We start from the raw sequence: 16,802 nt of genomic DNA, 5'->3' as shown, positions 1-16,802 counted from the left end.
GTTTATTGTTTATGCTGCAGGAAGCAATGAGGCTGGAAGCGTGAATGTGATATGCCCAGAAACTAGAATCTTCACTCAACAGGGAAGGAGTCTTCTTCAAGGAAAAAATAACACAACTAAAAAATGACAAATTCTTAATCAGAATTGTTTAATTTTTTCCACAAAGGATGGGGGGTGGCAGGGAAGGGGTGATGCGTGGGGGTAAATCACCAACTGTCAGTCATTGTTTGCAAATTTCCAATTTCTTACAGTCACTGGATTTACATACATTTGTTGGTGATGTTTCCTTCTCCGTGTACACAGTGAAAGACATTGTCCAAAATAAATTTTGATATAAAGTGGAACTTAGAAAGAAAAATCACTTAAGAAATCAAATCTTATATAATAGAAATACTTTAAACCACAGCATTCACACATTTGACTGTGGATCCCAAATGCTTATCTAAACAGAGGCAACGCAATTAAACTGCCTTCACTCAAAATGGTGTCAGAAGGCAACTACCCTATTTACTAGCCCCTGATAAGTTATGACAACACTATTTCATAGCCTGTCACTGTATTGCTTTTAACCCCCCGGCTCTAGGATTCAGGATTTCCTCAACACTAAGGACTTATCTCAAATATTTTAGTGCAGAACAGTAAGAAAAAAAAATCCGGGTGCAATGCCATATTCAGAAACCAGATAATGACTTGGAAGTAAAAGAGGGATGGGCTCTGGAAGTGATGAACTGCCACTTACTTGTTTCCCTAGGCTTTAAATTTTTGAATCAAGAGTGAAACTTTGAACACTAACTTAAAAAGATAAATCTAGTAGGCCTAAAGATTGGGTGGGAAATCCTATAAGCCATGAAAAACTTTTAGGTCATTATTAGTCTTTGTATTATCCAGATCTAACTTAGTAATAATAAACATGAACATATGATTGATGGAGTTTATATTTGCTAGCCAGATAAGTTTGGCAAAAATGCCTAACATTCCCTTTCATAAAGTAAATGAATTTTGAAAAAGTAATTCTCTAGATCTACCTACACAAAAGCTATCAGTATTAAAAGCGCTCAGTATTACTTTTTAATACGGAATATGTAACAAACGAAGTTCCTTATTTATGCCATTTTTTATTTTCCCCCTCTTATGAGACTGAAAAAAATGCTACAGAAGAAAAATAACCGTTAAATGCCAAATAGTTCAAAACTCTTCTGAAGTCTGAACACCTGGCTCTCCTGTCTGCCTACTGGTGCCAAAACCCTTGTCATGAGACTAAAAAGAAAGATCCAAATGAGTACGGCCTTCCCCTGGAAACTTAAACTAGATGTTTAGAGAGTGCATGATGCCAAGTTCATCTTGTAGACCAATACTTCTTCGGTCATTTATCTGTAATCAAGTAACGACTTCAAAAGACTAAAGTACAATTTTTAAAACCCTGTGAACAGACACTAGACTCTGCCAATTTGTAATACAATACAGGGCAGCTCTGGTGGCTCAGCGGTTTAGCGCCGCCTTGAGCCCAGGGCATGATCCTGGAGACCCTGGATCAAGTCCCACATCAGGCTCCCTGCATGAAGCCTGCTTCTCCCTCTGCCTGTGTCTCTCTGTGTGTCTCTCATGAATAAATAAATAAAATTAAAAAAAAAAAAATACAAATTACCCATAACAAACTTGTGATTCTTTTCAATACATTCTTTCTTTCGAATACTTCCTGCAAGCATCCCCTAGGATGTAATCAGGGAAGGAAAACATTCAGGTTACTCAGATCTGCTTGTCTCAGTCACAGCAGTATCGATGTTTATACAGGGCAATCTCTTTCCAAGTGACTTTAAAAACAAGACCGATCTCTGGAAGGAGGTCACAATAACTATTCCAAGTACTAGGTAAAGGATGGACCCACAAAGTACCTATTTAAATCCTATTTTTAACAGTGGAATAGGAAAACCTGTCAATTATGGGCATCCACAGGACCAAATGCTATATATTATTTTATTTAGTGAACCAAACCCTTTGGGCAAGGTATTATAATCAAGCCTCTGCTTACAAATGAGGAAGCAGGCTAGGTAAATCACAAATCTACAACCTTACTGCCAGATAAGGGCAGAGGAAGGTTTGAAACCTATTGACTAGAAAAAGAAGAAAAATAAAATGTGATTGGTCTGTTTACAAAATTTGTTACATCACATTCTTGCCCCAGTCCATTGCATACCCTTTTAACAATCTGGTTTTTAGCCTAATGGGAAAAAAAAAAAAAAAAAAAAAAACTAGTAGGGAGTCGTAAGTTCTACTACTACCATTAAGAAAGGAACATACAGGGAAACCTGGGTGGCTCAGGGGTTGAGCGTCTGCCTTCCGCTCAGGGTGTGATCTCTCAGGGTCCTGGGACTGAGTCCTGCATCAGGCTCCCTGCATGGAGTCTGCTTCTCCCTCAGCCTGTGTCTCTCATGAATAAATAAATATTTTTAAATAAATTTAAAAAACCCACACACATAAGAAAGCAAACATGAAAGCCACAACAGTTTTAAGTATGTGCTGAAAAGTGATTGCATACCAGGCCTAGGGTTAGATACTAAGGACACAGAGACGTGCAACATAGCTCTAGCCCTTAAGGAACTCACAGCCTAGCAGAGAAAAACAGCCCCAAATACTCAAACTCAAAGTATAGAAATTGGAAAGATGATCCATCCTCACAATGGCTCCAAGTCATGGGGAACAGCAGTTTAGTATGAATAAAAGCAGGAGGAAATAACATGATTCGCTTTGGTTTGGAAATATTTCTAATCCCAAAACTCAACAAGTGACTTCTGGATTATTTTCAGACTTCACTTCAGATTATGTTCCCTGATCCATTCTAAAAACACAATCAAGAAACGGTTGCACTGAAAATCCACACTACAATAAACAAGTCGGTCACCAACTACAAGTATCCTCCTCAGACCCTTATAGTACCACTTAAGGAAGACGAGGGATAAAGTTCCCTTTCCATTTCTCACCAACATTAAGCAAAAATGGAAAACTACCCACCTTGGTTACAAACGTGCCTAATACATGATATGGATAATGCTCTAAACTTATGATTCATAAGCATCACAATCTTTAAGACCATGCAACCAATCAAGGACTCCCGACGAGGCTTTATATATCTTAGCTCCCCAAGCTATACAGCTTGGGGAAAACACTTTTAGTCCAGGGGGCTCAGGCAACATGAGGAATAGCCAGTCCTGCTGCTGTTAAGTGGCCACGTGACCTTGGTCCTCAGTTCGCCCCTCACTGCCTTCCAAAAAAGGAAATAATGAAATATACTGCAGAGCTATAAGGTTCAGTTCTGATTAAAGGACTCTGAAGATTTCCTAGGAAGCATTTTTAAAAGTTGCTATTGATTGCTTTTCCTTTCCTCCACCAGGCCCCATTATTTCTACTGCCCTTAGTTCTTGATGAAAACATGACCAAAACTATCCAAGAGCCATCAATTGGTGTCAAAGTCCTCCATACAGACAATACTTATATACTTCTCCATACTAATAAAACAAAAAAGGGGAAATGTATTCTTACCCAACAAATAAAATTATCTCGTACCAAAACTGACATGAGATCCTGATCATAACACTACTTGAAGGAGACAACTCTAATGTAGTTGGCCATTGCTTTCAGTACAAAGTCCTAGGTTTCTCTAAGGTAACTAAATGTCTCCAGAAGGCAAGTGCAGAAAGACATTCAAAGCTTAAAAAAATACCTTTAACAATCATCAGTCCAGCCCCTCTTAAATGTAAAAAGGTACATAATAAAACAATTAAATATATTAATTATAGAAAATTTCATTACTATAATTAATCTTGGTTATGAGTGATTACACAAAACAGCCCAATATAAAGCTTTAACAATTTTTAAGTTATTTTACAAAATAGTCCTGTGTGTTTTTGTACCAGGGAGAACTGAGACTGTACAACTAAGGAGCAAATATAATAAAGCAGTGTCACAATACACTATCCCGATTCAGAGATGAAATTCTAATCATTTGATACAATTTACTGCATGAGTTTATCATTCATAAAAACTGTGTTTCCCTTTTAAAGAAGAATGTCAGCAACTAGTAAGTAAATCTTCCCTATGAATCAAAGACTAGGTTCTTTGAGAAGACACTACATAGAACTAGTAATATAAAGCTGAAATACTCCCTATCATCTAACCTTAGTAATTCCACTTCTTTATATAATCTAAAATAAAACACATACCTCTGTAAGCATTAAATTTTCATTCATTAAGGGTTTTAAAATAAGTCACTCCCTGAAATTGAGAGCATGCCTCATTTCACTCTGACCAGGTCTCAGATTTGCCTGGGACAAAATTTCAATTGCTTAACAATTCATAAGAAAAACAAACATGGGGATGCCTGGGTGGCTCAGTGGTTGAGTGTCTGCTCAGGTCCTGATCCTGGAGTCCCGGGGTCGAGTCCCACATCGGGCTCCTTGCAAGGAGCCTGCTTCTCCCTCTGCCTGTGTCTCTGTCTCTCATGAATATTTTTTTTAAATCTTAAAAAAACAAAACAAAAAAACCAAAAACGTATGAGCTGAAATGAATCTAATTCTTAGCAAGGATATTACGACTAGTACTGTGTATAGAATGTTCACCAATGCTACTAACCAAACATCACAGAGAAGCACAAGGCATGAGGAAAATTCACGGATACTAGATGAATATATAGGGACAGCTATCAAGGATTCATTTTGTTTTTTTCAAGATTTGAGAGACAAAGAGAGCGTGCGTGTGCGCGCAGATGCACATGAAGGGCGCATGAGCAGGAGGAAAAGAGAGAAAGGAAGAATCCCAAGCAGGTGCCATGCTCAGGAAGACGACTAGCAAGAAACCCGACTCAAGGCTCAATCTCATGACCCTCGGCTCATGACCTGATGCCGAATTCAAGACGGATGCTTAACCAACTGAGCCCTGCAGCAGGCTCCCATCAACCATTCTAATGGCAAGATCTTAAACACTTGACCACTCTTCTCCAGGCCTTTGTTCCCACACTGCAGCAGTGCAGCCTTCTCCCTGTTTTTTACTCCCAGGGTAGAGACCACAGAGGAGGAGCCTGAGAAGTCAAATTCACACAATATACCTGTCCCTCAGGCCTGAACTTGATCCCCTGCACTCTCCACAAAAGGTCATTTGAACTGAGGCCCCTTGGCAGACCTAATCTAAGGAAATCTCTTCCTCATTTCCAAGGCTAACGTGAATCACCAACCTTGGCTTCAACCCCAGTCTCTTAAAACATTAGTTGAAATTTTGACTAAAAACATGTTAACGTGGTCCCTTTCTTTAAAAAAGTATCCCCTCTCCTTGATCCTAACCATGCAACTTCTTGTAAAAGGTAAACTGCGAAGTATTTTCTACTTCAAAACCCTCTCAACAACAAAGTTATTTAAATGTGGTTTTCCCAAGTTTATGCCTTCTTGAGTTTCCCAACAGGTTCCATTTACTACAACCTATAATTACAAATGAAGACCCTATAAGTAATAGCAAGCATCTTTTAAGTTGTAATAAAAGAGGCCCACACATTAACAAAAAAAAGTAAGACACTTGCCAAACCTAATCAACTCCCAGGTTGAGTTAACTTATTATTAGCACACAAATGATGACAGAGGTGGCCACAGAGAACAGACCTGCTTTTGCTAAGTGAGGTTCAAATACCCTAGAAATGAGCGATTATCAAGTCCAAGCTAGAGAATTCAGTTCAGCAAAACTGGAAAATTCCCATCATCTAGCCAGTGTATACCAAGAAAAGTAATTAGAAGTCACCACGGCAACAAATTCCAAATAAGTACATTTGTCTTGGCAATGCAAGATAAACCACTTGACCACTTGTGCAATAGTTTATCTACAGGACCATTTTGTCCATAGGCCCAGTACTAGCGCACCACTAAAAATGCCTGGGAACACAATTCCTCCCCTACTTTCTCTAATATAGAAAGAAATTGTAAAATTCAAATCCTTGTTTAAATATGTACATACTAAATCTGTCAACTTAAAAACTGCATTTGAAACAATGTGTATGTTAGTTTCACAGTACAAGAATTCTAAAACTATGAGAAAACATGTACTTGAGATACTCCTTTCCCAATTATTTAGGAAACAATTATGTCTAGAATTTTTTACTTTTTATTTATTTATTTTTAAAGATTTTATTTATTCATAGAGACACACGGGGGGGGGGGGCGGGGGGATGCGCAGAGGCACAGGCAGAGGGAGAAGCAGGCTCCATGCAGGGAGCCCGATGTGGGGACTTGATCCAGGGTCCACAGGATCAAACCCCGGGCTGCAGGGGGCGCTAAACCGCTGCGCCACCGGGGCTGCCCGGTCTAGAATTTTTTAAATGTTATTTAATGGGCGATATAGAGATGCATTTAAAAGCATGAGGTGAGGTCTCCAAAGATGAACATGTCCACGGTGTGAGGGTCTTTCCTCAGCCCTGAGCCACATCCAAAACTATCACCTAATAATTGGATGCCTTAAATTTATGGTAAGATTAATGTGAGCCAAAAGTATGCTGTGGTTATTTGAATGGTTAATGTAACCATAAGCTGCATTAAAGAAGTGATGTCATGTCTGGTCCCCTGGGAAATACAAGTTCCACCTCACTCTGCCCACTTTAGGCCACACTACTTGACTACAAGCCACAGAATCTTCAGCAGAGGTTTATCAGAGATGTCCAGGCTATCGAGAAACCGTATCAAAGAGACGGGTAAGGGACAGGCTATTCAGCCTAAATGGCATTGTGCAGTAAAACAATTATCCTTATTTAACTTTGTTCTAGAAGCGAGAATCAGAAACAATTAGTCACAGAGAAAGAAATTTTAGCTCAGCATTTCTACAACTATTAAAATGTCTTTGAAAGTAATGGTTTTCTTTAAAATATCTGAGCAGAGGGGATGGCCTTTAAAATCATTCAGAAGAGAATCTCAGGATATTTGTGTTACCTTATAAACCTGAAATTCTAGGACTAAGCCATATGCTGTTTTGTGGACTGTGGCTAAGTGGGTTGACTGTAGGGTATACTTTACTGTCCCATTCCCCTTGAGTTGTGTTCATTTCCTCAACTGTAGTCAAAGGCCTTCCCTTTCTTATGCTACATTCACAACAAAAAACAGCTCAACTATTCTAAGAGGTAAGGAGAGGTCTTCAGAAAATCTGGTTTTCTGAATATTAAGGAGAAAATTTTAAATTTAGCTTTCTTGTTCTACACCACTGAGGATTCATTTGATAGTTTTAGCCACCTGTGTGAACAAGGGAAATTGTGACCACTTTTGTATTCTGTTGCCAAACCTGTAACGAAGGGGTGAGGGTACACAAATTACAGAAGCCATATCTTTGCCAATTACATCAATGCTTAAGATTCACAGCTTTGGTCAGATGTGGCCAGCCTTGCAAAAACTAACGGCAGAGTGGGCACAATGACAGTTTGCTCTGCTGTCTGCCATGTAGCCACTCACAGTGCACACTCATCACTTACAAGATGGAAAAGTGTACTACTCGCTGTTCCTAGAAACTTGGCCAAATGCCAAACTTCCTCCTTTACATCTTTTTTAAGTTTCCCTTTAAGAAAATCTAATGGTTTAATTTAGGATTTTAAAAAGCACAAGATTAAACAACAAATACGCTAAAATGTGATCTATTTAAAACTAGATAGTCAGAATATAAAAAATATGCGCAAATGGAAAAAATGCAACATAATACTTTGGCAAAAGCTACCTATTTAGGGGAAACAGTCTGACCAAGTGCCTAGGCTTTCTTAACATACTCTAAAAATATCCTAGCAGACAATTTGCCGATACTGAGAGTAGGATAAATTTTTAACCAACTTAAATGCAACCCAAAATATTATGTCAACATGTAAATTATTCCACAGGAATAACACTAGGCCCTTACAGAAGTGTATTAACTAAGCCACTAGCATCATTTAATAACACCTATCTTATATTAAAAAGTATACAGCCTGAAAAACTCTTATTAGCCCAATTAACTCCCTTAAACCACATGATAAATGCTTTAATATATTTAAATTCCAACTAAACACACTTACAAATTTCCTTTAACATTTAAATATTTGTAAAAAAGGGGGGGGGGGAGTAAAAGAGGGGAGTCCAGACATTTCGGAGTACAGTATTTAGTCTTCAAGTGAAAGGAACTGATTACAGGCCCCTTGAAGGGTCACACCAAACACCTCATTTGCTGTTAAAAAAAAAGGGTTTTAACTTGTCTACTGCCTGTTACAGGAAACAGGAAAGTCAAGTTCACATCTTAACATACTTTGCTAATTACTTTGTACACTGGATAAAATATCCCACTGAGAGTTTAGAAAAACTAAGATCTATAATATAACATCATTCCCTACTATTTAATACAAATAAACATTTGTTTCAGAGGGTAGGGTGTTTAGGTTTCTCTAAGCATAATAAAAAGATCTGCTAAAAAAGTAGTAACAAATCAGCCTTACAAAATGAACTTTAAGACAATGAGAAAACTATTCTACCAGTATTCTGTCCTGAGAGCCAATATTGAATGAAAACTATATATTTTTATCCCATTAGGTTACACCTTAATTAACCTAACCAAGTGTCCTGCCATGTTCTTAAAAATGTTGTTTTAATAACTATTTCATCTAAGGAATAGCCTTTGTGGAAAGATGTTAAATATGTAATCATAGTATACTTACAATAAAAAAAAAAAGCCCCACATTTGAGAAGAAGCCATATTTAAAGAGATTAGAACAAAGATATCAAAGTGCTTTGGCTGAAATTAGTATAAATAGACTTTATTGAAGTCAGTGCCTCTGTACTGAGACAGAAGATTGTGTCTACATAAGCACAAGTTGTAACATTTCACAACTTCTAAAAGGAATGTCAACAATTACAACGATCATGCATACCATGGTCGATAATCACATTTTAGAAGCATTTTCAACCATTTCTAAAGAAATGCTTATAACATTGTTATATATAGAACTACTTTCAATAAACTGCAAAACATTGATCGACTTTTCCAGTATGAGCTACAGTGTCAACACAAAAGGGAGGCATAAATGTTTAATTTATGAAATCAGAATGGAATATTTACTGTAAAGAAAAATTAAAAAGCTTTCAAATAAAGGCCATTATTGAACCAACGTGAAGAGCACAACTTGAACTTTTCAGTTCATTCATCTTTTAAAGCTGTCCTCTGAATAACTTCAGTTCTAAGCACTGAATTCAGTACTGTGAATATTCCTTGGATTGAAGTTTGGCAATGATGCGGTCCAACTGTCTCTTTGCTTCACACTGTGGGAAATTGCTCATGTCATAATATTGAGGGGCAATTTTCACCAACCTGTCCAGAAGGGGGGGAAAAATTAGCAAATTAACATTTAATTAAAGACTGGAGTTGCTAATAGGATAAGAATTACTCATTAATATACTGATGAACAAAGGCAAATCTATGAATCCAAATCAACATTACAATTGCAAATGCCTAATCCATATAAACACCGCTTTCAGAAATGCATTATTTTAGTAAGCTGTAAATTTTCTGATGTTGGACTTTCTGTAACTTAAAAAAAAAAAAAAAAAAAAAAACCTTTCTTTACACTAATGTAAAGATATTAAAATAAGGTTATTAATTTCTTTAATAACCCTATTTTGACCAACCTCCCCAAGGTTGTATTAATACAGGTTCTAAGTGAGAAATATCTTTGTATTCAAATGATTGGATCTTCTCATTTTCCAAGTTTAATAACTATAAATATAGATCTATACCCCAAAGAATTCACTTGACTGAATCTTTTTAAATGTTTAGCCATAGAATTTTTTCTCCAAAAAGCATTTAAGATAAAATGGTAATGTCCTACACAAGTGTCAAAAGTCATAAATCTGTGTAGGAAAAAAGCCTCACACTATCTAGCAAGTGACAACAACTAAAATAAGTGCTTTCAGCCCACCATTCTTGGCTGACATCTCTAATCCCAAGTTACGGAATGGATTTTGGCAAAACCACCACCAACCAACCAACCAAAACAAAAAACAAGACACACAAAAGGGGAGGAGTGGTAATTTTGCTTAAGATAACACAATCAGTTCCAGTAACAATTTGTAAATCAAATATGCTAAGACACAAGATGTGTAGCTTTTATGTTTGCTTAACTCTGGTCTAAAGCATCAACATATAAAAATAAATAGTTCAGAGCTAATGATAAATGGGACAGATTCATTTCTAGTGCAGTACCAGGAGACTTGAGTTGATCACAACAAGAGAATAGCTCCAAAGATAGTCTTTGATTCTAGTCAACTACAATTTTATATTTGACTTCAAATCCTGCCCATGCCCATACCAACAATCCCACTATTCTCTTAGCAAAGATTTAAAGAGATCAACCATACCATCAGGTCGAAGCCCCATGCCTAAACCCTGGAGCACATATCCTGAGCTGATGATAACATTAACTTCAGGACATGACTACTGAAACAAAATCAGATTCCATTCTGAGCAAAATGTTAACAAAAACCTTTAAAACAAAGGGTGGTGCTTACCATTCTGGCTTGATATCTGTACACGTCCGGATGTAATTCTTTGTCGTAAGAACAAACTCATTATAAAGCACCCATTCAGGCTTGTGGTCAAGAACAGTAGAGGGATGCAACTGAACCACCTGGTTATCTTTCACAGTTAAGTAATGCCCTGTTCGTTCTAAATGTGCCACCTGAAACCAAAACCCAGTAAAATTAATACAATGCTTTTGATGTGCTAGTTATAAAGCAAAAGTGCTGTAAAGCTACTATAATTAGGAACAGAGAAGCTTCATCTTTTGCTTTTTATTCAATGGCTACACTTATTTACAACTGCCTGATAAAAGCAGGGATAAGCAAACTCCTGCAAGCCAAATCCAGCTCATTGCTTGTATTTGTTAAAGGCCTGTCGGACAAACATGCTCTATACATCTTTACAGAATGGGGAAGGGTGGGTGGGTGGGGCTGGCAAAAGGAAAATATCTGGTCACGAGTAAAAATCACGTAATTCAAATGTCAGGGTTCCTAAGTAGAGTTTCACTGGAGGGAAACCTGGGTGGCTCAGTGGTTAAGTGTCTGCCTTCGGCTTAGTGCGTGATCCTGGAGTCCTGGGATGAAGTCCCACATCGGGCTCCCTGCATGGAGCCTGCTTCTCCCTCTGCCTGTGTCTCTGCCTCTCTCTGTGTGTCTCTCATGAATAAATAATAAAAATCTTTAAAAAATAAAGTTTCTCTGGAACCCAGGGAGCCCATTTGCCCATGGCCGCTTTTGCACTGCAAGGGGAGGCAGAGCTAAGTAGTTTCAGAATGACTGAATGGGTCCACAGAGCCTTATATATGCACTATCCAGTCCTTCCTGCCTTAGACCATCTAGAGTAGGTTCTTTAGTGCTAGGTGACAAACTGTGTAGTAGATGAACAATTACTAAAACATTCACAATTAAGATAGAAAAAAATAAAGCAAAAAGGAGTGAAAAGCAAATGGTAGTCTACGAAAAAATAAATAAAAAGAATAGAGGGGACAAAGGTGCACATGCTTCTTGCCTGCATTTCTTCTATCTGTAATCAAATATGTCTACCTAATATTTAATTAGCAAACACTGAAACAGTTGATATGCCCTTTCTAATTCTAGAACTAGATAGTAATATGAAGAATGTGTGTCAATGATAGAAATGAGTAAGTATTAATAACAGAAAATGAACTCAGTTTCCTTTAAAAAATACTAAGTACCTAATTAATAGGTCCTAGGTACTATAGTGCATGCCCTGTTTCTAACAAATTTAATCTTCAAAGTAGAAATCCATGTTTGAATATGGCTTTGTCAATGTTTTTGGAATTACAAGCAAATTTAAGAATATGTCAAAAAGCCACTATATACTAATATATATTATATATTAAGAATAAAGTGTCTAGAATGAATTTTCATACCTAGCTCTATTATTTTCCTAACTTTAATGAATGAGATCTTATATGAGATGCCATAATAAAAATTCTTACTGTTATTACGATTTCAACTACAGACTATGCACCAATCAATTTTTATTTTGATTTTGAGCATTTGGGTCCGTTCTATTTATTCAGCTCATTTGGCCTTAAGGCAGGCTACATCTTGCTTAAAGACATAGCCAAAATAGAAAATGAAAAAACAAACAGGAGATAGAAGAGATAATTAAAATCAATCCAATCCCAAGTAATGGATAGATTTGTTTTCAATTTTTACCAGTAGAGAATGAGTTTAAAACATAATTTAAAATCTCTTAAACACTTTGTTTACCTGACAAGCTATATATACTTCAATTAGTATCGTCCCCATGACAACACACTTAAAACTAAATAAAACATTTTAAATTATTTTTCATCATTATCACTTAAAAGACATTTTTGGCTTTTGCAGCACCCAGGTGTCTGCTATATATTTCCATGATCATTCTACAGCACTGTGAATGAAATACAGTTATCTCAATACTTGATTTTTTGGGTAGTCTTTAGTTGCTATATAAAGACAAAAGTGAACTGCACTTCTTGGATCCACCCAGACAACTGCAATGTTTTAGCACGATTTATAACTGTATCTCTCCAGTTACCACCTAGATTCACAGAAATGTTTCAATATTTTAAAATCAAAAGCCAAAAACTGAAATTTACATTGAAGAAATAGCTGTTAATCCCACCTGAAAATGGCTAACATATCATTTGGTATAATAAAGACTCTTAATTAAAAAATAACTACAAATTGATTTCTACATAACTGGATTACTAACTTTGTCATTTAACAAATTAATCTGTTACTCATTAGACACATAAAATTAGTATATTATATTAATTCACTTGAGAATCTAGACATAACATATAAAGTCAATATTCAGAGGCATTCTTTTTTTTTTTTTTTTAAAAGATTTAATTTATTTATTCATGAGAATACACAGGGAGGAGAGAGAGGAGAAAGGCAGAGACACCGGCAGAGGGAGAAGCAGGCTCCATGCAGGGAGCCTGACATGGGATACGATCCCGGGTCTCCAGCATCAGGCCCTGGGCTGTAGGCAGCACTAAACTGCTGAGCCACCAGGGCTGCCCTAACTTGTTTTCAAGTAGATTTGAAGGGCTGTTATAGAAAGCAAATATGATGTAAACATTTAATTACGCATACATATGTTATCCACATACCTGCATAAAATACCCAGTAACCAAAGCTTTCCTTATATTAATATAATAGTCCCTGCTTGTAAAGTCAGTACTTCGACGAGGCAAATTAAATCTGTCCATAATTCGCGATAGCTGCTGGCGTACGTTATCTGCTGACATCAGGGACCTGTAGTTAATGAAGTTGTCATAACACCACTGAACCGATTCATGATCTACAAAGTTGGAGGGAGGGGGGAAAAAGAGGGGATATGAATCATCCAAATAGGTATATTATCTAATTAAAAATAAAAATCATTATTAAGAGTAAAATAAGTAACCCAGAAAGAATTATCCACATCACCGTTATAAAAGAATCACAATGTTATCAACTTTCCTAAAAATCTAGTGTAGTGAAGTTCAAAATCAGAAATAGCACTAAGGTTTCCGGCTACTGGATTTTGTGATTTTGAATAAACTATTTTGAATCAATGAAGTTAGGTTACTCATGAAAATCTACATGGATGCTTCTAGTATAGTCTAACAGACAGGGGTGGGTTGAGGGAATTTGATAAAATGCCATGTCTGCCTCATTTTCATAGAAAGTACACCTTAGATTAAGATTACCAAATATAATTTATGAGTTATAAAACTGAACTCAAAGGACTACTGTAATTTTTATTTAATTACTCCTGGGCTAAGGCACCAAACCTGAAGGGTTTAAAGGTTTTACTGCAACCTATGTGGTCTCTTAGTGGTGGACGAACAAGACTTAAAATACAAGTGGTTAAGTGCATTCCTTAATCCTCACCTATTTTTTTTTTTTTTAACTCATCCCTCTTCCACCTCCCCTCTGGTAACTATCCATTTGCTCTCTGTAGTTAAGAGTCTGTTTATTGATTTGACCTTATTTTTTTTTCCCCTTTGTTGTTTCTTGAATTCTACATGAGTGAAATCATACGGTGTCTTTCTCTGACTTACTGCACTTGGCATTATACTTTGTTGTCGCAAATGGCAACATTCCACTTTTTTTATAGCTCAGTAATATTCCATCATATACATACATACACACATTTACACATACACACACCACCTCTTTATTCATTCATCAATTAATAGACACTTGAGTGGCTTCCCCATCTTGGCTATTGTAAAATACTGCTGCTATAAACATAGGGATGCATGTATCCTGTTGAATAGTGATGAGCATAGGATGATGTTTGGAAGTATCGAATTACTATACTGAACATCTGAAATTAATACAACACTGTTATCTCAACTAACGGGAATTAAAACAAAAAATATCAAACAAAGAGCTATATTATAAAAGTAAAAAACAAAATAAAAAATAAAATACAAGTGGCATAATTTATAGGAATGTCTGGAATCCCCACTCATGTTTAATAAACAAGACTTGCTAATTATTATTAATAAACAAAGCTAACACTTCAAGTAATTTCACTGCATGTATTTATTATCAAAGGGATATTTCTCCACTGATGAATAATACTTGCGAAGCTTCCAACCAATCCACTGTGTGCTCATTTGAGCAAAAAGCTCAAACTGCAGCAAAATATAAAATATTATATAATGACATTTTTATGTCCTGGAGAGTCACAATGGAAAACTTCACTATTTACCTCACAGGCCTTTTGATAAATAAACCTAAGAGGGTTATGTGAAATTGGGGGTTGGAGCAGGGGGAGGACCTTAAAATAAGAACGATGTTGATCCTTCCGCAGCTTCTGGAACATACATTGATCTTTGGCACACTCTTTTCGCTTTAGTTCTACGATAATACCAATTATAACATACAACCTTTTCTCACTTAATTTTCAAAGGAATAACAACTGTATTAATAAATGTTTGTCCATTACAAAATGTGGCCACATTTCAGAAAAGGCAAGTGGGTAGGTGAGGTAGTAAAACGGATCTTTAAACTGAAGAACTGATGTGTTCAAGTCAATTAAATAACTGATCTAGAATGAGTAGTAGTATTTAAGACAACGCGGCAAATATCTTCTGGAGATAACTCAAAGAGAAAAAAGTGTGTTTTAAAGGCATCCTCGCTTATGCTGGTGCAACGTACAGAGCTGAAAGGCAATGGAAATGTCCACGCTGAGACAGTAAGAAAGGGGGCCCTTTGAAAAGGGCAGCTGATTTGCAGACTCTGATCTGGAGTATAGCTTTTCTGAAGGTTCTAAATTTCAGAATTCATACCCTAAAGAGTAACAAAATGGCAATTTTAAGTTGTCAAGATAAACAAACACTATCTGGTAGTTCTACTGTATTTTCTAAATTTGGTAAATGGGAGAAATAAAATCTAAAAATGGAAATATTTTCGTACAATAATGTTGGCTATAGATTTATTACCAATACAGCAAAACTGCTTCTAAAATCTAAGGTCAAACCAGTTCAGGGTGAAATCAGGCAGATACACAGAGCAATCAAGGTGTTGCAAAACAACTTAAATCTAGCTGTTTCTCAAAGGTGTGATTTCAGGGATGCCTGGGTGGCTCGGTAGGTTGGATATCCGATTCTTGATTTTCAGCTCAGGTCTTGATCTCAGAATGGTGAGATCAAGCCCCAAGGTGGATTCCAAGCTGAGTGGGGAGGAGTCTGCTTAAGATTCTCCCTCTCTCTGCTCATGTGTGCACATGTGTGTGCTCTCTGAAATAAATCCTTTTTTAAAGTGTTATTTCAACATATGAATTTTAGCTTTTCTATGTAATCAACTATTGTCTCTTAATGAAATAGTTCCTCTTGACCAATATCTGAATAAGTTAATTTTTCAAACACATTTAATGTTTCAATTAATAATGTAACACAGCATCACTTAAAAATCATTAGTGAAAAAAAAAATCATTAGTGAAAACATTCCAAATTCAATAAATGGATATTAAATGTCCAAATATTACAGAGAGATCTGGAAGTCTGATACTTTTAAATGACTCCCCTTATTTAAGATGACAGGCAATAATTAAAGGCTAATCCTTTGACTAATGGGGACATTTCTATCAAATGTTCAGTCATCCGATTTCCTTTGACCTTATTTATTACAAGTATATAGAATAAAATAATAAAACATAAGAAGCATGTAACAGGAAGACAAGGATCAAGCATCTAGGGAATGGATGTTACCACTCTAACTCACTCCCTCTGCTAGTCCTATTAACACGTGGCTGTGCCATTTATCAAAACTTAAAACAAATGAACACAATCTCCTAATTTACGGAACATTAAAATTTCTTGTGACACATACATGGTAAAAAACCCATGCTGATCCTTTAGAAATCTTTAATTTCCACTTAAAACAGTATCTTAAAGATAACAAAGGATTTTGAGAACTAAGATGGACGTGAATCCTTCTCAAGGCCTTCCTCTCTGCAGCCATTCCCACTGTCAGTTAATTATGTGCTCGGTGCTCAGCTCAACCACCACAATACAATGTGGCACATATAGGAATATAGCATATTTCTTGGGACAGATCAAACCTATCAGGAATAGTCTTTAACATTATGTGTTATCAATACATTGAACACAAGAGGGATAAAATGTTCTTAAGTAAGCTGTGTAGTGGCCTTTGCTTCTTCACCAGATATTTATCAATTCTATTCAACTCATGACAGAGTTGATATGTAAGCCACAGACATGCAGCACGTTGGCAGCT

General features: G+C 36.5%; 1 protein-coding gene across 1 annotated transcript in view; it reads right to left on the bottom strand.

Annotated features, from left to right (window-relative positions):
- Positions 1–8,770: 8,770 nt before the first annotated feature.
- DHX15 (DEAH-box helicase 15) overlaps positions 8,771–16,802 on the bottom strand; it is a 59,599-nt gene continuing 51,567 nt past the window's right edge. Inside the window, exons 12-14 of the mRNA XM_025438627.3 lie at positions 13,178–13,368; positions 10,539–10,708; positions 8,771–9,342 (exon numbers count right to left, since the gene is read on the bottom strand). Coding sequence (XP_025294412.1) covers positions 9,225–9,342; positions 10,539–10,708; positions 13,178–13,368 — 479 coding nt within the window. The 3' untranslated portion in view covers positions 8,771–9,224. The remainder of the gene's footprint in view (positions 9,343–10,538; positions 10,709–13,177; positions 13,369–16,802) is intronic.

Source organism: Canis lupus, chromosome 3 (genome assembly GCF_003254725.2).
Source record: "Canis lupus dingo isolate Sandy chromosome 3, ASM325472v2, whole genome shotgun sequence".
In the NCBI taxonomy this organism is placed as follows: Eukaryota; Metazoa; Chordata; class Mammalia; order Carnivora; family Canidae; genus Canis; species Canis lupus.
This window is presented reverse-complemented; position numbering and strand designations above follow the sequence as displayed.